Source organism: Trichosurus vulpecula, chromosome 7 (assembly GCF_011100635.1).
Source record: "Trichosurus vulpecula isolate mTriVul1 chromosome 7, mTriVul1.pri, whole genome shotgun sequence".
Classification (NCBI taxonomy): Eukaryota; Metazoa; Chordata; class Mammalia; order Diprotodontia; family Phalangeridae; genus Trichosurus; species Trichosurus vulpecula.
Window position 1 is genome coordinate 8,313,930 of NC_050579.1, and position 24,298 is coordinate 8,338,227.

The window sequence follows — 24,298 nt, forward strand, 5'->3', positions numbered from 1 at the left end:
ATCTTCCAATTTTAGAGCCTAGCAATCCAAGGAGCCATCTCGCCCACACTCCCTCCCCCGCCCAACCCCCATTTGACAGACAAGGAATCAGGGCTGGAAGGGACCTCAGAGATCACTCATTGAACCCCTCCACTGCAAGATGGGGAAACTGAGGCTTGGGAAGCTAGCTTGGAAACCGGCTGTGCCCAGCACTCCCTGTGGCCGCTACAGAGGTTCTGCTATGGAGTGCTCTCTTCTGGACAGCCCACCCACTGTATGGGAAGAACTGTGAAGGAAAGCAGGCCTAAGAAAACAGGGTCCAGCTATTCTACCACAAATACTGGACAAATCAAAGGTTTTCCAAGAAATATTTCATCCAAGAAGGATTGGTTTCATGAGGATTTGGAGAAACAAATGTCGGAACGTTAATATGAACAGGAAAACCCAAAACAATCCACTTCATGGAGCCTCACAAACGGACTGGCTTTCAATAATCTCAAAGTCTAAATTTGCCATCTTTCCCCCTAAATCCAAGAAGTCATGAAATATTTTATGATTCATGAAACAGAGAGAAGACTTCTTGAAATTCACGACTTCAGTTTGTTAAAACCAGATGAACAAAGAAACATCTCTAAGTGACCAAGGAACTCTAAAACTCTGCATTTTAGATTTTGAAAACTGGGGCTAAATATTTCCTGAAGAATTCTAAGAACAGGTAAAGGAGATTTTCGAATGGGGAAGACTTTTGAAGACAACCCCAGTTACGTGACTCTGGACCAGCCAGAGAGGCAGCGCAGGCACAGGGCTCCCCACCCCAGTTAGCCATTCGCTGGGTGGCCCCAGACCTGCCATTCTCTAACACAGGGTGGGGGGAGGGTCAGCTCCCCAAGCTCCTCTTTACTCACTGTTTCAATAGTCGCAGAAACTGTTACTTGCTCCTCCTCAGAATCTGCTTGGCACAGATTCTTCACCTGCATCCAGTTGAAGCTGCTCAGAGAATTCACCCGTCTGCCTCCGGCCATCATCAAGCTGCAGGCAAGGGGACAGATTCACAAAGTGATGCTCTCCTTTTCACTGTGACCCAGGGATGACCGACATTTCTCAAACTCTACACATGTAACTCTAAATGTCCTTATAAAAGGGAGCTCACCACATTCCCACGAGCACTGCCTTCAGCCAAAAGAAAACGAGAATGCTCGTCCTTAAAAGGGAAACATGCGAACCTACAGAGAGTGCATGGCCATGCTTCCATGACCCCGGGGCTCCATCTCCCACCCCAGCGCTAGCCCACAGAAACTCCCGGAGCCTCTCCTCAGGCACGCCCACGGCCTTGTCTCCCTCTACGTCACACGTGTGCATCACAATGACGCTCAGTCTCTGTGAGACAAGATGGCCAATGACATCTCTTTCTGCCTTCCGACTCCTTTAAGCTGCCCACCACTACGCCTAAGCTTCTGTCCTCTCTGACCCCACTGTTCCCCTCAAGCTAGCGTCCTACAGAGTCAAATCCCAGGAATAGCCATCTGCTCTCACTGCCTTCCCCTCGTTCCTCCATCTCAATTCACAGTGCTCTGCAAGGTGGCTGATGATCTCCAGAGGAAATGGGATGATTTCTTCTCAGCCCTCATCCTTCTTTCCACCCCCTCAGCCCCCCAGCGTCTGACACTGTTGACCACCCCACTCAGGGAGGCTTTGCTGAAACCGCTCTCTGTTGATTCTCCTGATTCATGCCTGGCTGCTTTGGCATCAGATGATCCCCCGTGTCCGACCCCCATGCATGGGTGTTCCCCAAGGCTCTGTTCTGGGCCCTCTGAGCTGATTTCAGCTCCCAAGGCCTTGCCAATGAGCAGTATGGAGACAACTTGCACAGACACGTGAAGGCCCAGGCTTTGCCCGATCTCTAGTCCCATAACACCAACTGTCAATGGAGCATCTCAAACCACCCCTAACTCAGAGTGTCCAAAGGACAAGTCCTTCTCTCTCCCCAGGCCCGGGCTCCTCTTCCAACATCCTTGAGGCTATAGATACCTCCACCAATTCCATCCCCAACATGGGATGCCACCTCAAGTCATCTCTGACACTTCCTTCACCTCCCTCACCCTCTAAAGCCTATCCACTGCCAGCTTTTTGTCAGTTTGACCACCGTCTTCTCTCTCGCACGGATTCCACTCTCTCCCCAATGCCCACCTAGATTAGCCCAGCAGCCTCTCTGTGCAGCTGCTAAGTGGCCATTCTTCAAGTCTCACTGGGCCATGCCAAACCAAGAAGAGCTTTCAATGTGGCTCCCACAGCCCTGACCCCATTCCTACACTCCGTGTTCTAAACAAACTGGCCTCTCTGCTGCTCCTCATGCACAAATGCCCATCTCCCACCTTCATGCCTTTGCACAGAGTGCCCTGCATGCCAGGAATGTTCTCCCTCCTCACCTCTGACCCTCAGGAATGCCATCTTCCCCCAAGGTCCAGCTCAAGTTCCACCCTGATCCTCCTACATCTGTGTGTCCTCTTCACAGCCCTGGAAAATCCTCCATCCTTACTCATTCGGGCTCATGTCTTTTCCACCCAGTGCCTGGCCTAATGCGCATGGAATCACCAGCTGAATGAATGAGCCATGCTGCCAGTTACCTTCAGCTTCCTACTGTTACCTGGTTTCACTGACTGTGAGAACTTCTATATCGGAAACTTCAAGTTAGTTTATTAGCAAGACAGAGGAATGGGATGAGCCTCCATCAGCTCTCCAAAACAATGCTGTGCACTGGCCAAGATGCCAAGAAGCTTAACAAGCTAACAGTCTTAGAACTGAGAGGGAGATGATGCTAACCCCTAAGTCTCTCACCCAGCATTTCCCAGTCTTGCTAGCAGGGCCAGGGTCTAACAAGGTAGCACCAGCCTGGGATCTGGGATGCACTCAACAGCGGCAACAAGGGGTGAACCTAAAATCCATCCAGCCACCAGTGATGAAGGAGGAGGTACAGAAAGGTGGGCCTGCTGAGCCTGGGGCAGCTGAGCTCAGTCAGGGAACTAGAGAACCAAGGGAAATGGGACAGGTCATATGAGCACATGGAACTCCAGTGCCAGGCTTGAAGGAAAAGTGACTAACATCCAGATGGGGTCGGGTCTGTCATCCCCCACTGCCTGAGGCCAGTGAAAAGTGAATACCGCATGGGGAAAGAGGCTGGGGTATAGCTCTGAGGCCTAGCCCCCAAGAGCCCACCCTTAAAGGGAAAAAAGTAAGAAAGCAGGCAACCACTAAAGAATGAAGAAGGAAGAAAACTCATTTAAAAACCCAGAGCACAAGCAGATAAATCAACAGCAAAGGGGAGGTGGCCACCAAGGCATCCCAACCACTACAAATGTCCTTTAATAACTGAGACACCCAACCCTTGGTGGTACAGAAGACAGTGAGGATCCCCAAAAGAACATCAAATCATAGTCAGGTGCTCCAAATGGCTCAAGAGAAAAACGTGAATCTTGAAAGCCATTCCACAGGAACAAATTGACAGAACTCCTGTGCTTCAAGACAGAAATCCTGAACCAGGGGTGGTGAGTCTCTTCAAAGAAGTGAATGAGGGAATGAATGGGAAATGAGGCTCCAAGGAAGGGGAGAACCCTCTAAAGAAGAGAAGCAAAGAGGGACTGAGGTCTCCCTACATGAGACAGAGATGCTGGAGTCAGGCTGCAGACAATAGGCTCATGGGCCTTCCAGAAGAACCTGACAAGTCAAAAAGCTCCCCACCATAAGGAAGAAGACCCCCAAGAAAACATCCCAGGACTTCTGAATAGCAAAAACAAAGCCCCGAGGCCAAGGAATACACAGGCAGCCTCCAGGAGAAAACCCTGTGATTCTACAGGGGTCAGGAAGAGGCCTTCCAAATAGAATGAGGAGAGCATCCAGCAACACAAAACTCTTTTGCACCTGCGAAAAACTACCAGAGTGAAGAGAGCACATTCACCAAAGCAAAGGGGGATCAAGTCACAAGCCAGACTGACATACCATGCCAACCTGCACCTCATCATCGGCGCCACAAAGACAGAAGCATCTGAAGCATTCCTATATAAAAAATCCAGGCAGGAGCAGGCTGTTATAGCTGCAATCACCCACACAACAGAAACACAAAAAGGGTAAATACAACCAAAAAAACACAAGTGAGGAAATAATTTAACCCATTTTTAGAGACTATTAAAAGAAAAAGGGGAAAATATAGAAAACACAGAATTGAACAATTTATTGGAGAAACTTGATCTAAAATACTTATGGCATCTTCTAAATGAGACTTTGAAGAATACGTGCACTTCTCAGCACCACATGGAACTTTCACAAAAACTAACAACTTCTTAGGGCACAGAAATCTTGCAAACAATGGGAAAAAGCAGAAATAGTAGACACACCTTTTATGGACCATCATGTAATAAAAAGAATGTGTGGTTCAGAGAGTACAACAAAAGACAGTCCTAAATAAAGACTTAACAATGAAATCCTAAATAACAAGTGGGTCAAAGAAGAAATCACAGAAACAATTAGAAATTACGTAAAAGACGATAATGATCATGAAACCACATAACAAAATTTCTGGGATGTAACTAAAGCAGTCCTGAGGGGTAGGGTGCTGGTGGTGGGGTGAATAATATCCTTAAAAACATACACTTAACAAAACAGAAAAAAAAACTTTTAGTCAACCTAATTAAAAACAAAGATAGAAAAATCAAATCAATAAAGTAGCAAATGATGAAGCTGAAATCACAATAAAACCAGAAGAAAAAAAGATCCTAACCCACTAAACACAAATATATGCTACCAAAACAGAATGCCAAAGAAATAGAAGAATACATTAAAAAAAAAGAAAGACCCAATCTAACAGAAGACCAAACAGAGATCCCAAATAATCTAATTTCACTACGGAAATAGAACTTTAGCTCCAAGGAACTACCAAAGGAAAAAAAACTACTAATCCTGATGGAAGCATAAGAAAATTAATACCAATAACACACAGAAAAAATTGTGAAAGAAAATGTTCTACCCAACTTCTTTTGAGTTGAATATAGAGCTAATGTCTAAATCACAAGAGAATAAACAAAACTAGGAAGAAAAGTATTTAAAAATTTTAAATAGAATCCCATCAAACCGACTATGGCAACTTGTGAAAGAAACTGTTCATCAAGACCAAGTGGACTTTAGACCCAGGACACAGGCATGGCATATTAGAAAACAATCAGCAAAATTAATCTCATTACATGTCAAATCTCAAGAGTGACTCAATAGTTTCAGAAAAAGCCTAGGACAAAGTACAGCCTTCTTCTTCGCTAAAAATAGACAAATCGCAAAGTAAACACCTAAAGATACATTTTGGTTTTTTAAATATAAAGAATCTCTATGTAAAGCAAAAGCTTCTCCTATGCAATGGGGAACCATGAAGAAGCTCTCCAGTAAATACAGGAAGCAGGCAAGGGTGTCCACTCTCCCTGTCATTTTTTTGTACATAATTCTAGAAATGCCAGCAATGCCAGTAAGAAAAGAGAAAAACAATTAAAGGTGTTAAAGCTAGGCAAAGAGGAGACAAAACTATTCCTATACACTGATAACATGATGCTTTATTTAGAAAATCCTAGGCAATCAGCAGTTACTGCAACAATGAGTTCTGCAGAGTTACAGGTTAAAAAAAAATACCACAGAAATCATCATTAAATCCAAAAGGCAATAAAGGGAAATCCCATTCAAAATAACTTCAAAATGTATAAAGTATTTGGGAATCAATTTACCAAAGTACATTCAATACTAGTTTCAATTATAAAGTGCTCCTTAAGGAAATAAAAAATAATTTAAATAGCTAGAGGAATATTCAACATGCATGCCTGGGCCATACTAATATAATAAAAATGAAAAGACTACCAAAGTTAATTTACAGTTTTAATGCTATAATAATCAAACTACCAAAGGGATACTTTACAGAACTAACAAAATTCATTTGGAAAAACAATAGATGTGGATTATCAAGGGAAATTATGAAAAAAGGGAGGGATAAAGGGAGGGAGGAAGGAGAATAGCACCTCCAGATATCAAGCCATATTACATAGCAGCGGCCATTTGGTTAAAAAACAGAGAAACAAATAAATGCAACAAACTATACAATGCCCAGAGATGAAGGCCTTGTTGTATAAAAATAGAGGAGAGCTCAATAAACAAATGCTCAGTAAATCTGAAAACATAAATTAGTTAAGAAAGGAAACTTCCCATTTGATTAGAAATGTTGGAATAACTAGAAAGCAGTTCGGCAGAAACTGGGATGAGAGCAACATCATTTGCCACAAATAGGGGAAATTCCATGGATCCATGGATCCAGGACCTGAATATGAAAGATCACACTATTACAAAATGAGAAGAGAAACTGATCACAAGACCTCTCATAGCTCTGGGGACATGAGTCCTTTACTAAAGGTAATCACAAAGATAACACAGGTAGTTTTGCTTACATGAAACTGAAAAGCTGCTCAACCAAATTAATGCATCAAGGATAAGAAAAAGGAGTCAAACACGGAAAAAAAAATCTTTGCATCAAAACTTTTCAGATACAAGTTTGGCAGCCAAGAAACCTAATAAACACACACACATATGTCCACATATCTGAACCTGTGCGCAAGCATATACACATCTGACCAAAAGACACATCTCAAGAGATTGGGGGTGTGGAGGGGAGGGAGTATCAATAGATCTAGACAAATGATTCTCAAAAAAAAAAAACCCACAATAGTTAACAACTGTGGGAAAGCATGCCCCAACTACCAATGCAAAACACATCAATACAACCCTAAGGATTCACCTCCCACCCACACCACAAAACTATCGAAAGTTAAATTAACACTGCAAAACTAATCATTCAATCAATATTTACCAAGTGCCTACTATGGGCCAGGTATAGGTCCTGCCCTCAAGGAGCTCAAACAAATATATATAAAGCAAGCTATATAGAGGATAAATAGGTGATAATGAGCAGAGAAAAAGGCACCAGAATTAGGACGGAAAAGGCTTCCTGCAGAAGGTAAAATTTTAGTAGGGACTTAAAGGAAGCCAGGCAGGTCTGTAGGTGCAACAGAGGAGGTAGAGTGTTTCAGCTACAGAGGACAACCACAGAAAATGACCGGAGATGGAGGGTCTTGCTCATGGAACAGCCAGAAGGCCAGTGTTAGTGGATTGAAAAGGACATGGGGAAGAGTAAGGTGTAAGAAGACTGGAAAGGAAGGAGAAAGATGGGTGATGAAGGGCTTTGAAGGCCAAACAGAGCATTTCGTATTTGATCCTGGACGAAAGGAGTCATTGGAGTTTACTGAGTAGGGGGTGACATGGTCAGACCTTAGGAAAATCACTTTGGTGAATAAATGGAGGATGGATTGGAGTGTGGAGAGCCTTGAGGCAAGCACTCCACATCACCCCCTACCCCCTGCCCAGCAGCTATTGCAATAGTCCAGGTGTGAGAAGATAAGGGCCCACACTAGGGTGGGGGCAGTGTCAAAGGAAAGAAGGGGGTGGTATGTTCCAAAGATGCTACAGAGGTGCACCTGACAAAAGATGCTGAATAGGTGAAATCTACAAGAGATGCTCCAGAGGCGAAATTGACATGAGAGGCTCAGGAAATGAACCTGACAAGAGATGCTGCAGGTGAAAGCCAGAGATGCTGTTGAGGTAAAATCAACAAGAGATGCTGCAGAGGTGAAACTGACAGGCCTTGGCACCATACTGGATATGGAGAGTGAGAGAGTGAAGAGTCCAAGATAACTCCTGAGTTGGGAGCCTGAGGAATTGAGAGAATGGGGGTGCCCTCTGCATAGGGAAGAGAACAGGGGAGGCAGTTTAAGAGGAAAGATAATGAGTTGTGTTTTGGACATACTGAGTTTAAGCTGTCTACTGGACATCCAGGTCAAGATGCCTGAAAGGCAACTGGAGATGCAATACGGGAGTTCCATAGAGAGTTTGGGGCAGGAAGGGCAGATCTGAGAATCATCTGAATAGATACGGTAATTAAATCCATGGGAGCTAATGAGATCCCCAAGTGAAATAGCATAGAGGGAGAAGCCCTAGGACAAAACCCTGAGGGACACCTGTGGTTAGAGGGTGCGACCCGGAGGAGAAACCAGCAAGGGAGACAGAGGAGTGGTCAGAGAAGGGAGAGATGAACAAAGAGACTAGTGACCCAAAAACCTAGAGAAAAGAGAGTATCAAAGAAGAGACAGTGACTCACAGGGTCCAGGGCTGCAGAGAGGTCAAAGAGCATGAGGACTGAGAAAAGACCACTGGACTTGGTCACTAAGAGATTACTGGTCAATCTGGAGAAAGTAGTTTCAGTGGAATGACGAGGTCAGAAGCCAGACTGTAAGTGGTTGAGAAGAGAGTGAGACGAGAGAAAGTGGAGGCAGCCGGTGTACGCAGGCTTTTCTAGGAGTTTAGCCACAAAGGGCAGAAGAAATAAAGGATGATAGTTAGCAGGGACAGAGATGTCAAATGAGGGCCTTTTTCAGGATAGGGGAGACATGGGCACATTTGTAGGTGGTAGGGAAGGGGTCAGGAGAGAAGGAGAGACTGAAAATAAGGGGGGGATGACAGAGAGATGGGACAAGGTACAATGGGATCACCTGAGCAGGTAGAGGGTTGGCCTGGGTAAGGAGTGAGGCCACCTCATCACATGAGACAGGGCTGAAGACAATGACAGGAGAGAATGACGAAAGGCACCTGAGTGGTAGAAGATGAGGAAGAGGAGAGAAGTAGGGGCTCATGACAAACGGTCTCAGTTTTTCTGTAAAATATAAGGCAAGGTTCTTGACTGAGAGAGAGGAAAGAAGGAGGAGATCTGAGGAGGGATGAGAGGGCTTGGGAGAGCTGTGGTGGAGAGTGGGGTAGTGAGCTGAGAAGGGAGGTATGGTAGGACTAACTGGCAGCAGTGAGGGCCCAGCTAAGACTGTATAACATAAATCGGTAGTGGAACCAAGCAGAATGGTGGCATGATTTCCTCCACTTTCCTTCAGAAATAGGCGTGTGGATGCAAAGGCAATGAATGACTGGAGTGATCCAAGGCTGAGGTTTGGGTGGACATAATCAGTGATGTGATGAGGGGGCCAGGGATTCAAGAGGGGAGGACAGGGTAGAGTTAAATTGGTTCACCAAGGAGTTGAGATGGGGAGAAGAGGAGAGAGTGGCCAGTGTGGGGAAGACAGAGTGGGAGACAATCAAGAGGTCACGGAATTGGAGAAGTCATAGTGAGGATGATGAGTAGGGCTGTAAGAGAAAGCAGAGGGCGATGTGAAAAGCCAATGGATTATGGTCAAATAAGGAGGTTTGGAATTCTTAAACACGGAGGTGGTACATTTGTGGGTGATGACAAGATCAAGCACATGACCATCTTTGTTTGTGGCTGGGGTGGGGTAGAGGAGTAGCTCTTTGGAAGTACGTAGGCTGAAGAACTGAGTGGTCAGGGAGTTTGAAGGAGAATCAACATGTATGCTGAAGTCCTAGAATATGAGGGCAGGAGCTAGGGAGAGGACAAAAATCCCAAGCCAGGTACTGAACTCATTGAGGAAGGAAGGGGAGTGACCTGGATAGGGGTGGAGGGAGAGGGTCCTGTAGACAACAGCCACCAAGATTTTCACTGGGTGGTAGAGACAAGTAGCACGAACTTCAAAGGAAGAGGTGTAACAAAAAAGAGATATGAGAAGGCATCTCCCCCAACTCCTAGGGCCCCAGGTGTGGAACACTGTCTGTTTTTATATTTTTTTAACGTATTGTTCTGATGCTTTTTCCTTCTCTTCCTCTTTTTCATTTTAAAACCTTCCCATTCTATGGGATGGCTCTCTGGGAAAGAGGAGGGAGGATTCAGGGAGAAATTGCGATGATGTAAAAAAAAGACTATCAGTATTAGAGAGATCTACTCCCTTAAACAGAATGTCTTCAGAAATTCTGCTCAGACTATACTGGTCTTTAAACAAAGCATTCACATCTGGAGTCCCTACAGCTCACGTTTATTATTTAGAGATAGTCTAAAAATAGTACCCCCTTTTTCTCCCATCAATGTGGAAGTCAAAAAAGTCACGCGGCACCTAGGGCCAGCCCTGAATCTGTCTTTGCTTTATGGACGGCCACAGCCAGAGTGGCCAGTGTACGGTCACTACCTCGAATCACTTTGGTCTTATGGCAAACTGCCCAAAGACAAATGACGTATGTCTGTTATCATTCTCCCTCAAATGCCAGATTAATGGCAGTCAACGTAAATAAGCACTCCTGAAGTGCCTAAAGCTTCTGAGCGGTCAGATAGAAATCTGTACAAAGGATGGAAAGAACCCATTTCACAGAATGTAACATTAGAAAACCTCAGTAACACTCAGAGAAGAGCAGACCCCTTGTTTTATGGGTGACCTAGGAGTCGAGTATTCCATCACTGATCCAAAAGTATGAGCAGAAGGACGGGAAGGGAAGGGATGCTGACCAGGGAGGGACTAAAATGACCCATAAGGCAACAGGCCCTGAGGGACCTGGCCAGCGGACATTGCTGTCCCAGGAGACACAAAACCTTCCTCACCCAGTTTTCTACTCATTCTACTGAGTAACTGGTTTCTGTGGGAACGCACCTCCAATTTGGAACCAAAAAGACAGATCTATCATTACAGAAACTTGCTTCTCAGTCCCCACTGCAGTAACAATATGTCCTTCATTCAACACAGCACGTGCTTCAAAGCCACTCAGACCCAATCACTTATGATCTCCCTACTGTCACAAAGACTAAACGCTGTCATTCCCAAAAGAGGGTGGAGATGGAAGGCCTGGTAATAAAATCCGCTCGGCTCACCTGAAGAGTCAGTTACCTCTGGTCATAGCTGCTGGAGTTCACTATCCACACGGAGCTGCCATCTTGAAGGCCTTGTGCTCTGAAGGTCCTTCCAAAGTTCTCCTTGGGAATGACTGACCAGTTCTCTAACTCAAGATCTCGAGAGCCTGTAATGTTCACCAGGACAATGCCAACAGGACATGCTACGGCCGTGAATATGGTGCCTACTTCAGCATTGGATGGAAACACGTGGTGGATTTCTAGAAACGGCTGCCCCTTTGCTCCATCACTGTTATTTGTCAACTGAAGGATGTTCAAAAGGATGGGAACAGCATCATCACCAGTTGGAATCTTGACCCCACCAACCTGTGGAACAACGTCAAGACGAAGGATGGTCAGATCCGAACTGACTGAAACAAAGTCGAATACAGTAAAAGTTTAGGAGTGCAACAGTCTCAAATAATTCCTAAGCAATGAAAATGTTCCTAGTTGTCCCTGGGATAACAAGTCCACAAATCATGGCTTCGAAATCTCCTGCCAGTCCTTTCATGTTCATCCTCATCTGAGCCCTCTGTAAAGGTGAAGGCAATGAATGCCCTCCTTGGTCTCCAGGCAGCCAATCTCCCCCCTTCAGTTCATCCTGGACACCACTGGGGGTTGACTATGCTTCCTAAAGTGCCACCTTGCTCTCACGTCACCGTCCCTGCCCAGAAGCCTTCAGAGCCTGCCCTCTGTGCTGCCAGACTGATCCCAACTCATTAACCTACGACTTAAGGCTCTTCTCAACTGACCTTTCCCACGTTCCATTTGTTAGGTCCCTATACGAACCAGCCCCTCTAGCAGGGGCAGCCTTCTGAACCCTTTCCTCCGACAGCCTCTAGTCAGGCTCTGGACCCAACCTGAACGGTCAGTTCCTTGCTACTTAAATCCAGTGAGATCCTGCCTCTTCTAAGAAGACTGGCCTCACCCTAGGTAGCTAATTACATCCACTTATTGCCTGTACGGCCACTTTGGCATGCAATTATCTACCTCAGGATACTGTGACTCATATGCCTCCACATGTCTTATCTTCCCAATGAGATGTTAAGCGCCTTCAGGGCATGTAAGGCTGTGTCTTTATACTTCTCTGGGGGCCCTCACATGCCCTAACACAGCGCTAGGAACAAAGCAGGTGCTCCAGAAAGCCCTGATGAACGGACTGGCATTTCAAGCTCAACAAATGAAAAGCCATCATCACAAAACAGTATTTTTCAGTCGAATCACTTTCAAATTCCAGCTTTGAAAGATTAACTAGCACTAAAGCACTCAAAGCAAGTCGAGAGCAGTGGAGCAGCTGAGATTCCTCGCATCTTTTCCATTTCCTAGCTTCTAATTCTTCTTGCATAATCAGAACTATTCGTTAAGCTGTGAGCAGGTTATCTTATTGCAATGATATTAAAGTTTTAAATCATAGTAAAGATTTCCTGAAGTATGTTTTACCTCCATCCCATTCCACACAAAGATGTCTTCCCCATCGGTCATTTCAATTTCATGCAATGTCAGTTCATCTCCTACAAAGATGGGATCACCAGTGAAACCACTTGTCACCACCATGGAAAACAGTGTCTGCCTCCTCTCTGCACCCAGCCCTTTTCGGAGCATTTGTAACTCAAGGGGTATTTTGGAGAGACAAAGGCAATCGATAACCTTATTTACTTTTCAGCCAGCCAACTCATAATGGGGGTTTAAGCCCTGTCTGTCTGGCTTCCCCCAGTGGCAGGAGGTGTCCAAGAAGTTGAGGGCTGAGATCCCCCCCAGGACACACTTCTAGCAGAGAAGGAGGATGCCTGTCCTGAATGGGCATGGCAGGACTGGGAAGCAGGACAGGTCAGTTGCACACATGCTCTTTCCACCTTAGAATCGCTAGAAATGCCATGAAGTGGATTTACTACTGGATTCCACTGTGAGCAGGGCTTGAGGACAGTGTGGAAGACAAAGGGTAAAGATGATAGGCAGCATGAAGCTTTGGCAAGAAATGTGGGGCTCCCATCCCAGCTCCCCAGATTGTGGGCAGCCCTTCTGTACACTGAGGGCCAGGAGCAGGGGGGTAAGGGCCCAGGGCACCCCTGTAGAAGGAAGCACACGTGGAGAACTCCGCCTCAAGAATTCCATGTCCTGCTCTCAGCTCTGCAGCAAGCTGAGGGCCCCACGAGGCCAGAGATGAGGGTGTTGGGCAAGATCTCTTGGCGCACTGATCACAAAAGGCACCAGCTGCAGGACCAATGCAAAGTGCTGCTTGTGCAAGGTGGCAGTTAGTAAATCCATCTCCTCACTCCAGCAAAGACTCAACATCCACTTTCCTAATCCACCAAACACGGTGGAAAGGAGGGTGGCTGGAGAGTCGGAGATGAGGACCCCCAGGCAAGTAGGAGACAAGGGCCAGTCTGGCCTCACAGCTCTCATGTCTCAGAGCACATGTAAAGGCAGAGCCTTTCAGACCCCCTACGCCCTTTCTGGGCTTGGCCTGACTCCAGCCCCCTTGCAGCAGGCTCCCTCTAAGGGGTGGGGGCAGACAGGGGAGGCTGGAGAGCCAACTCAAGTCCTGGGGGTGCCCGAGGACAGGGAGCCTACCTTCAAGGGCCTGGCAAACATGGAGTCCTGCAGGCACGAGCTTGGCAAGGCTGAGCACCAGATCCCCTTCCCAGAATTCCAGGAGCTGGAGACGAAGGAAAGAAGATAGGGCTGCACAAAGCCAGAGACCAGAAACAATTCTAGGCTGACCTGGAAGACCCTGCCTCACAGAGCTCTGAGCTGCTGAGAGAGCCCATTGCCTGTTCCAACACTGGCTGGAGGCCTGCCTCCGTAAGCCCCTGGAAATCTGTGGGAAGGATGAGTCCCAGCCTGAGGTGCATGGCTCCCACACAGGCATGGTGCTCAGACTCATGGGAGGCCTCCGCATTCGCCTGACCAAGGCTAGCCCACAACAAAACAGGCCCTGAGACCACTCAGGAGTGGAGGACAGTTTGCCAAGGAACACTGTGTACAAAAGGTGACATCTTGGGGGTCATTCTTCAAAGGCTCCAATTAGCAAGGAGCTCGGCTAGTACCTGATGAACCCTACTCAAATGGCATCTGACCTGGAAAAGAAACTGTTTCCTTTTTAATAAAATTGCCTGGATGCAGGGGAAAGTGTACAGTTGCTAGAGGCTCTGGGCTTGAACCCCAGGCTCTACCTTTGCTAACCATGTGACTAGACAAGCCCCTGCTCATCTCTGGGACTCGGTTTCCTCACCTGTAAACTCAAGGGGTTGGACCCAGTAAACTTCTGGTGCCATTACTGAAAACACTGACAGGGCTAATTCTCAGTGAGGAAACCCACTTAACCAATGCAGATCAGCTCTTTCTCCACCACATGCAACTTCAAAGAGACAGGAAAAGGTTCAGGAAGTTGCCCGGGGAGCTGTCATATGGCTTGCTGAAAGATGTCAGAGGCAGGATTTGAACCCAGGACTTCCTGCCTCCAAGGCTGCTCCTCGATGGACACATTAATTGAAGAAATGATTAAAGCAAAGGCCTGGGCCAGTGAAGCTATCTTAAGTCTAATGCTTCTGCTGAATCACCACCTGCTTTTGGCAACTTCACCTTCACCAATGAAACAACCCTACTGAATAACATGGCGCCAGGCTAATCTTCATCCTCAGCCAATAAACCACTGCCCTGGAATGTTCCAGCCCCTGAAGGCCGGGCCAACAGGCACAGCTGGGTCCGGAAGGGGAAGCTACGTTGGGGCTCTGGCACATTCACTTACACTCTCCTCACACAAAGGCCACTGCCCTCCCCATGCCCAGGGCTGAAACGGGAGAAGCAGCATCAGCATCTGGACCTTGACTAGCAAGCAGGCTCGAGTCCGTGTGAACGTACATTACCTGAAATACCGACTGCCGAAGATCACCTAAAGTTTTCCGTTTATCGATGGTCAAGTCCAACATGCAGTCTTCTGCTCTGGAGGAAGAGGGGTGCAGGGCCCCACTATAAAACTCATAGCAAGGGCCCAGGTGGAGATGCAGGTCTAGGTTGTTGACCACAGAGTCATAGTCTGCCCTGGAAAGCGCCACAGCCAAAGAAGGAATCAGTCCTTGAAGACCCTCAAAGTTGCTCCAACACCAAGAGTCCCTGCCCCCCAAAACTCTAGAACCACGAGACCGACTGGCTACCACAGACCTTTGAGGAAGATCCAGAGCACCACTTCGAGGCCCCACGTAGGCAGCTTTCGGGGCCAACTCGGCCCCTCCCCAAGGACTGCCACCCTGGAGCTGAGCAGAATCCAGCCCGGCCAGTCCAGCTTGACTTTTGGGAAGCCCACAGACTAGCCCAAGCTTGGGTGGACTTACCTCTTTTTCTGTAGCTCAATGTTGGCCTCATGCACCTCCCTGAGCAAGTGACTCGGAACCTTGTACTGTGGGTTGGACTGAGCTGCAAACAAAAACCCTAGTTAATGTGAGGTCAGCCAAAGGTGAGGAGGTTCAGGACGTGAGCCCCAGGCCAGGCCCCATGGATCAGTTCCTAGAGCTGGACTCATGTCTTTGGGGATCATCCTAATCACTCTGCTCCTCAGGCACGAGGCCCACATGGGCCAGTCTGTAGCACCACCTTGAATCACAGGACAGGCTGCTTGGTGGACACATCTGGTTGCCTCCCACAGGTCCACCAGCCTCGTGGCCTCGCTGTGTCCTCCAGGCACTGGGGGAGTGCCCACTATCTGCCACCCGGAGTCTTCCTCTGTGATGCCCCGTCACTCAGCAGGGATCGATAGCCCCTCCCAGAGGCATCCTCCATGTATCTAGCCCACATCCAGCCATGGACAGAAGAACAATGCCCTACTGATCCAGTTCTCAGTCTATTCCTTCACTAATCAATTGATACACATTTACTAAGCTCCTACTACATGTCTAATACTCTGCTAGCAGCGGGGATGTAAAGACAGAAAGAACAAACAGCCCTTGCCCTCAGGAAGCTTACATTCTATGGGAGACACAACACATATGCTTAAAACATAATCACCCACTTCACACCAAAGGTTCCCTTAGGAGGGAGGGCAAGATAAAACCAGATAGCAAAGACCTCTGGAAGCCTCCAATGTTAGTTCTGAGCTTAAGAGAGAATGGTGGAATGCCATGCTGCTCTACTGGCTTAGCAGTGGGAAAATCCTTACTTTAATTCAAGAGGGGAGCAAGGAGGAAGAAAAGCAGGCCAGGGATGACTGAAAATTCAGATTCCCGTGACAAAGTTGGGCCATACCTAGAGAAAGGCCCATAATGCTGAGCACTCGTGGGTTCCCCAAATAAGAAGCACTCACTGACCGGACTATATGCACCCAGCATCCTAAGGGGAAAGGCAGCAAACAGAATCTGTCTCCCATTAGCCAACAGGACAGAAACTCCAGGGCGGCCTACAGTCTTAATGAGAAGCCTGGAGCCCCAGGGGCTGGGAATGAGAGGTACCGGGGAGGACTAGACCCAAAGCTGAACTCAGAGCCAGAACACGTGGGATCAGGCCCCACCTCTGACCCAGGACAGCCCCCCAGCAGCTCCCTCAGCTGCAAAAGAGATCCCAGCAATAATAATAATCACAACAGCTAACATTTCAAGCACACTTATTGTGTGCCAAGCCCTGTGCTGCTCTGTACTTTACGATTCTTACAAGTGACCTTCACAATCACCTTGGGGATCCCCACTTTACAAAGGAGGAAAATAAGGCAGATAGAGGTTTAGCCCAAGGGCCCCCAGCTGGTCAGTGAGTGAGACCAGATTTGAATTCAGGTCCTCCTGAGCCCAGGCCCAGTGTACTGGGTGCTCTGACACCTCAATGCACAGACAGGCGGAGTCTCTCACCAGGGACTCAGGTAGCTAGTTAAGGGTCAGGAACACAAACAACCAGCCTGGCTTAGTCACCCTGACAGGATCACACCCCCATCTATGAGGACTGGGCCCTGTTTGCTTCTGGAGCCCCTAGGCTAGCACAGTGCCTGGCCCACACCAGGCTGCTGAGGACCTCTCACTCCTCTGTCCTCTTCCCAGGTCTTATATAAAGAAGGGAAATCAGCCTCCACACGAGTGAAGCCTGGTCTCTACTATTCTGGACAGAAGCTGAGGCTCAGAAGCCCGTGTCCTATACCTTCTGGAGGCCTCTGCAGCTGCGTCTTCCGGTAAAACAACATGTAGGCACTCTCTTTTCCCTGGAATTGCTTCTCAATGTCTGCTTCCTGGATGGGTTCCACTTGCGAATCATTGATGTCAAACCAATGAGGGCCTTCAGCGCTGACCTCCGGCCATGGATCCCCAGCAGGTTCTGCTCCAGAAGCTTTGGGGCCCTCGCCACAAGAAGGGGCTGTGGGACCAGGCTGCTTACACTCAGCTGGGGATGACCGGGGGGGGACTAGCGTCCCTCCTTAGACAGACCTTGCTGGGGTTGGAGCTAAGGAGAAACTCATCGGAATGGGCGTGCAAAAACTGAAAAGGAAAGAAGAGCTCAATTAGCCATGCCCTGAATGGGGACCCCGGCCACCAGAGGCAGGGAGCCCAGAGAGGGCTAAGAGACCAGGCCCAGAGGCAAGGCATCACTGGAACCCCAGACATATTAAGACTCAGTTTACACACAAGGACATAGTCCAGAGGGAAAGCAGATTCAGACCCGGCCTCCTCCAGACTCCAGGTTAAGGGCCGTGTTTATTCCATTCAGGGCATCATGACCCTGGTGCCCTCTGCTCTACCCGCTTTCGGGTATTTTCATCAGGTCCATTTTCTTCATCCACAAAGGTGACCATGTTAAGAGACAGTCACAGCAGGGTCCTGAGTAAAAGGGTGCCTACAAGCCCTCTGGGAATGCAGGAAGAAGAAAAGACTGCGTGCCCAGAGCAGGGTACTCAGATCAAATCTGCCCCAGGGCCACCTCGCAGCCACAAAGTCCCACCCTCAAAGAGCCTGCTGGAGTGAGACAACAGCCCCTGGCCTCACTTGTGCCCCAGTGTGACTCAGATCTGTAAGAGTAGGAGCCGTTTGCCAGGACACAAATGGAAAAAAGGAAATGCACAGGCAGTTCTCAAAGGAAGAAATCCAAGCCATCCACAACCATAGGAAAGAATGCTCCAAAAAAATCAGAGAAATGCGCGTTGAAAGCACCCCTGAGGTGCAGCGGACTTGGGCCTGGGGCTTGCTTGTCTCCTGCTGCCTCAAGCTACCTGTGCAATGCTGACAATGGCGATCTAGCTGCCAAATAAATGAAGTCAGTTACATTTGCATTTCCGATAAAGACCTCCACAGTGTCAAAGTCCAGCCTGCCCTCCCTCTGCCTATCTCTGGCCAACTAGCCTGGCCTGCCCCCAGCCTAGCACTAGGTCTACTGCCTGGTGCCCTCCCGGCATGGTGCACTCCACCCACAGCATCCTGAGCTTGTCCTCTCAAGCCCTGGTTATGAGGATCAAATCAAGACAAACTGCTATCATTTTTGGAACAGAAGGTCCCACGACTACCCCACAGCCCTCCTGCCAAGGCCAGAACTGCCCTCCCTGATCATGATGTTTCCATGTTCAGCCAGGAGACCTGGGGAGCTGAAGGTGACAGCCTGAGTTAGTTCCCAAGGAGCAGTCCTAAAACCCAGACGGAGGCCCCGTGGAGATCCTCTGGAGCTGCTCTGCTCTCCTGGGGAGGATCTCTGCTCCAGTCCAGCCTCCACTGAGGTCTCAGGGTTTTTCCTGAAGTGCAGATCTGACCACATGACCTCATGGGCTTCCTATTACTCCCAAAATCTAATACAAAATCCTGTTGGGCTTTTAAAGGGCCTCCTCTCTCTCCAGTCCTCTTAAGCTCTCCCACCTACTCTTCAAACTAGGGACTTTCCTGAACAAGAACCTGCTTCTCCAGACCCTGGCTGTTCTCTAGCTGCGCTCCCTGCATGGGACTCTCCCTCCTCATCTCCACCTCCTGGCTGCCACCTTCTCCAGGAAGCCCTCCTTATTTTCCCACACTACAAGTGCCTTTCCTGAGATTCTCTCCAGTGTATCCTTTCCATGTCTTGTCTGTACACAGTGGTTGGCATGTTGTCTCAGTCATTAGACCGTAAGCTCCTTGAGGGCCAGGACTGTCTTTTGCCTCTCTTTGTATCCCCAGTTCTTAGCACATAGTGCCCAGCACATAGTAGATGCTTACTCAACATTTACTGTCTGACTGACCTCCTACTAAGTGCACAGCTGGTGCTGATCTGCCTCTGCAAAAGGGGATGTTCTTAAGAGGTCTGAACCATTCATGCTGATGACCACACCAGCCCAGGACCTCAAGGAAGGCTGAGTGTAAAACCACAGAATGCTGATTCATCTTGCCTACTGGGCCAGAAAGAGTTAGAACAAGGTGGAACCCAAGCCACCTGCTCAGGCCCATGGATTCCCGGGCATGGAAGGGTGCTGGCATGCCCGCTCTGCTTGGAGACAGCAAGCATCCCTTGTGGGACAGGAACCAAGGCCAACTGTTCCCCTGGGGGCAGGGGGAGCCTTGCTCAGCTCTGACAGCCAATGTTCCCAGACTCAAGAGGACCAGAGAAGAGGCCCAGGCGGGTGGGGTTGCCATTACCTTCAGTAGGGGCCCGTGCTCTTTCCGATACTTCTTGTTCCAAGATATTTCTATGCTAGCCAGGAGCTTCTGACCCAGCTGGTCCACAGGAATCAGCTTGTTTTCCTCCTTCAGAAAGAACGATTGAAGCACATCAGAACAAAAGTGCATCGAGATGAGAAGCAGGGTGCCAATGGTCAATTCCAACATCAACACTCACTGAGACAGAACTGTGTCAGGAGGGGAGGTGCCCAAGGAACAAGCCAAAGGGCTCCTGCCCTCCAGGAGAGGCCATTCCAGGAGCAGGGCAGAGCCCAAGGCTCAACCAGCCCCTGGGTCATGAGGCTGAACTAACCACACACTCCATTCTGGGGCATCTTGTGAGTGTCCTCACCACACCCCATGGCAAGGTGGCCCCTGCAGGGACCCCCAACTTGACATGTCCCTGCTGGCTCCATCTCCCCGGCCTGGTTTCTGGGGAGAACAGAACCCTGGAGGCCATCCAGAGCATTCAGCCAACAGCACCACCACCATCCCCTGGCTAACATGCTCTCTCACCCCGTCCCTCCTTCCTCCTGCCAGTTTGGAATGCCCTGGGGGCACTTTCACTCCCTCAACATCTCTGCTTGGCAGCCCCGGAGGTTTCCCCTGGATTATCACCAGCTCTTCCCTCATCCAATAAGTTGTGAGGCCAGGTAAATGGAACTGCTTCCCAAATCCTCTCCCTGCCTCCAGCTCCCTGTCTGGGTCACCTGGTCTCATCTCTCGACCCATCAAAACCCTTCTGATTGCCTGAGGTCTACGCTTCAAAAGGAGAGCCCAGCAGACCCTCCTGATTCCTTTCTGCATCCTGCTTGCCCTCATCCTTCTCTGTGTATGGACCTTTCCTGGCTGAGGGGCTCTGGGCTCCTCTCTGACCCTCTCTGAGCTTCCATGGCCTCATCACACAGCAATGACCCACCCACCTCCTAGGGCTGCTGGGAGGATTAAATGAGAGCCTATATCCCAAGGACCCTGCCAGCCTTAAAACACTTTATGGATCCTGCCTAGTACAGTCTGTCTGGCAGCCTAGTGTCTATGTGCCAGGCCCTGTGCTGGGTGCCAAGGATGCCAAGAGAAAAGCAAAGTGTCTCTTCCCTCAAGGAATGGAATTTACTCCGCCCCCAAGTCTCAGCCCTCCAGGTGGAGCCAAGGGGCTACCTCCTCCATGAGGCCTGCTCAAGGCCCCCAGCTGAAAGAGCCCTAGGCCCTGCCCCCTCCTCCAAGGTGGGATGTGTGCACCCACCCACACAAGCTGACAGAGGACTCCTGGAGGGCAAGGGCCATGTCTGGTCCTCCTGGCCACACAGGAAGCCTCTCCTTCTCTAGTGGAATTTCCCGAATGAAAACTTGCTGCTGGAGCAATAGCAGGAGTCTGCTAAATGAACATAACATGAAGACCAAAGTCCAGGGCCGGCTTCCCTGAGGCCTGAGTACCTGCTGTCCAGACTCGGACCTGGCACAGTGCAAAAGGCTGGGGGAGGGAGACCCATCCTCCAGGGGAGGAAGGAAGGGTTCAAGACACAACGTACCTGTGATAAGATATTTTTGAGGACTGTTAACGGATTATCAGTTTCTTGTACACGTGGAAGGTCCTTCAAACTCTTGGCCTTTGCAACCGATTCTGACTCATCTTCCTGGTAAAAACAAGGACATCCTGGTCAATGGCACTAATACAGTCAGGAGACTAGGATGGCCATGAGCAAAGGCCCACGTGGACTGAACAAGCATAGCTGACAAGCAAGGACATTGAATTCAGCTGTTCCATGAAGGCGCAAAGTTTTTTCACTTTCTCAATAAACATGTCAACTCTCCAAGCTGGGGGACCTGAGACCACGGCTTGACTGAGAGATTCAAAAACGTTCTCCAAGGCCAATCTCAGTGTAGTTGCCATTGCTTCTAAGCCAGCCACTATCATGGGCACCTTCTAGAATGAGAAAAGGCAGCAGCCCAGGGACCTACAGCCGTCAAATGGAAGGGGCACAAGGTAAGAGGGGCAGGGAAAAGGGCCACAGACCTCACATGGCAGGCTGTATGACCCCTCTTAACACCACAGCCTTCCATCTGTTAATGATTTCTTATTTGGCCCACTGGCACCTACTGGTTTATAGCTTGTCTCCCCCATCAGAATGGTAGCTCCCTGAGGTCAGGGCCTGTCTTTTTTTTTGCCTTTCTTTGCATCCCCAATAATCAGCACAATGTCTGGCACCATATTATCTTCTCAGACATGTTGGCTGTCCCTTCCCTCTTTTAAGTAGGCTGGAGCCTTTCCACAACACATCTCATCACTGGCAGGGGAGTCTTTCTCCAAGGAAACATTACTGATACTGATCAGTGTTCTACATGTTGGGTCTTGTGTGTGGGTCATAAGAGCTCAGTTTGGATTTTAAGTGATGAATCTGCAGGTTAGTTTCCAAAAAAGACCAATGCTTCTATGCATTCTACTGTCTCAGGAAGAGTCCCAGGGACGTTTGAATGATCTTGCCCGCCACCCATCTCTAGGGGTCCTGGGAACCAGAGTTCCCTCTGTCCTGGTCTCCTCTCCCTGCTGCCTCTTGTGATGATGTGGCTTCTCTCCCTAACTGGATGGCAGGCAGGCAGAAGCCACACCATCACGAGAAGGAGTGGGGAGAGGGCTGCCCTTGGGGCTAGCTTCAGAGCTCCATAAAATGAGCAAGTGGGCTCATGGGCCACTGAGATCCTTCCAGCTATGACTCTAGGAATCCAAGGCCAGCTATGTGATTAGGATTAAGTCAATGAACCTCTCTGTCCTCATCTAGAAAATGCAGAAATTATTCTTGCAGGGTTGGGATAAAAGCCCTTTGCAAATCTGCAAAGCTGCCCAAGGTCAGACACCTCCCCTAGCCCATGCTCAAACTGGCCAAGTGCAGAGTCCGAAGTTCAAACCAAATCCATCAAGTCACAGGCATCTTAAACTGCCATATTTGTAGCTTGGACCCAGACCCACCTCTCTGGCTATCTCCATAACACTCCATAACATAACTCTCTAATCACAGGCTTCTGACATTTCAAACTCGTTCTCCTCCTCCCACCCCTCAACCCCTACCCATGCTCCAGGAATTAGTGTCATCCTCAATCACAGGGGTCATCATCATCAGTCAGGGCCATCATCATTGATAGGGGTCATGGTCATCCTCATCGGTGACAGTCATCCTCATTGGTCAAGGTATTCATCGGTCATGGTCACCCTCATCGGTCATGGCCATCCTCATTGGTCATGGCCACTGTCATCAGTCAGGGCCATCATCATCGATAGGGGTCATGGTCATCCTCATCAGTCACGGTCATTCTCATCGGTCAGGGTCATGCTCATTGATCAGGGCCATCCTCATCGGTCACAGTCACCCTCATCGGTCATGGTCATCCTCATCAATCACAGTCATCCTCATCAGTCATAGTCATTCTCATCGGTCAGGGTCTTGCTGATTGGTCATGGTCATTCTCATTTGGTCGGGGCCATCCCCATCAGTCATGGTCATCCTCATCAGTCATGGCTCTCTTTGGTCATGGTCGTCTTCGTTGGTCATGGTCATTCTTATCGGTCAGCGCTATCCTCATAGACAGGGATCATGGTCATCCCCATCAATCGGGGTCTTCCTCATCAGTCCTGGTCATCCTCATCAGAGCCCTTCTTGTCCCCACGCACCCCAGTTTCCTAGCCTAGTTCTGAAAATACAAATCAAATCAGTCCCACCTGGCCGTTCATCCCTGGCTACCACTCTTTTAGAATGGAAACTCCACGTAGGCAAGCATCATCTCCCATCCCTGTATCTGTATCTACAGTGCCAGGTTGAGAGCTGCTTTTCATCAGCAGGCCCACCCCCACCCCCTCCCTGCCTGAGAGGGCAGACATGAAGGCCCCACAGCCTGTAAGCACTGGCCACCCAAGCTGGTTACCTCCTTAGTACCCATGAGAAGAGAAGAGGGCACCTCATCCCTACTAAAAACACTACAAAGCACAGGCATCAACAGCACTTTCCTTAAAATGACAAGAAGCATCTACCTAAAGGCGCCAGCAAGCATCACCTGTGATGGGGACAGGCTAGAAGCCTACCCAATAAGAATGGGAGTGAAACAAAGATACCCATTATCACCCATACTGCTCAATGCTGTATTAGAAATGACAGCAATAGAAATAAGAGAAGAAAATGTGATTGGAGAAATAAGAAGGGGTGATGAATTAATAAAACTGTCTCTTTCTGCTGATGCTATAATGATATATTTGGAAAATCCTAGAGATTCAACTAAAAAGCTGGCTGAAACAGTGAATCCTTTTAGCAAAGTAACGGGATATAAAATAAACCCACCTAAATCATCAGCATTTCTATATACCACCAACAAAACCCTGCATGAAGAGATAGTAAGAGATACCCCACTTAAAACAACCATAGACAGTAAAAAATTCCTGGGAGCAAACCTACCAAGATAAACCCAGGAACTACATAAACATAATTATTGAAGACTTTTTATACAAATAAAGCCAGATTTGAATAACTGGAGAAATATGATTATTCATGGGTTTGCAGAGACAATAATATGATAAAAACGAGAATTCTACCTAAACTAATTTACTTATTCAATACCAGCCCAATTAAATTGCCACAAAATTATTTTATTGAGCTAGAAGAAATAAGAACAAAATGCATTTGGAAGAAAAAAAGGTCAAGAATATAGAAAGAATCAATGAAGAAAAATGGAAAGGAAGGAGGTTTAGCAGTACCAGATCTTAAACTACATTATAAAAACATCTGGCACTGGCAAAGAAACAGAATGGTGGATCAGTACAACAGAGTAGATATACAATACACAATAGTATATGACTGTAAAAACCCTGTGTTTGACAAATGTAAAGATTAAAGCTTTTGGGATAAGAATT

At 48.3% G+C, this 24,298-nt stretch overlaps 1 protein-coding gene across 1 annotated transcript in view; it reads right to left on the reverse strand.

Moving 5' to 3' along the window:
- Nucleotides 1-24,298, reverse strand: part of USP40 (ubiquitin specific peptidase 40) — a 61,679-nt gene that overhangs the window by 22,131 nt on the left and 15,250 nt on the right. Inside the window, 10 exon segments of the mRNA XM_036766347.1 lie at nt 885-1,008; nt 10,821-11,149; nt 12,263-12,333; nt 13,394-13,478; nt 14,689-14,863; nt 15,154-15,235; nt 16,937-17,178; nt 17,180-17,271; nt 19,384-19,491; nt 20,934-21,038. Coding sequence (XP_036622242.1) covers nt 885-1,008; nt 10,821-11,149; nt 12,263-12,333; nt 13,394-13,478; nt 14,689-14,863; nt 15,154-15,235; nt 16,937-17,178; nt 17,180-17,271; nt 19,384-19,491; nt 20,934-21,038 — 1,413 coding nt within the window.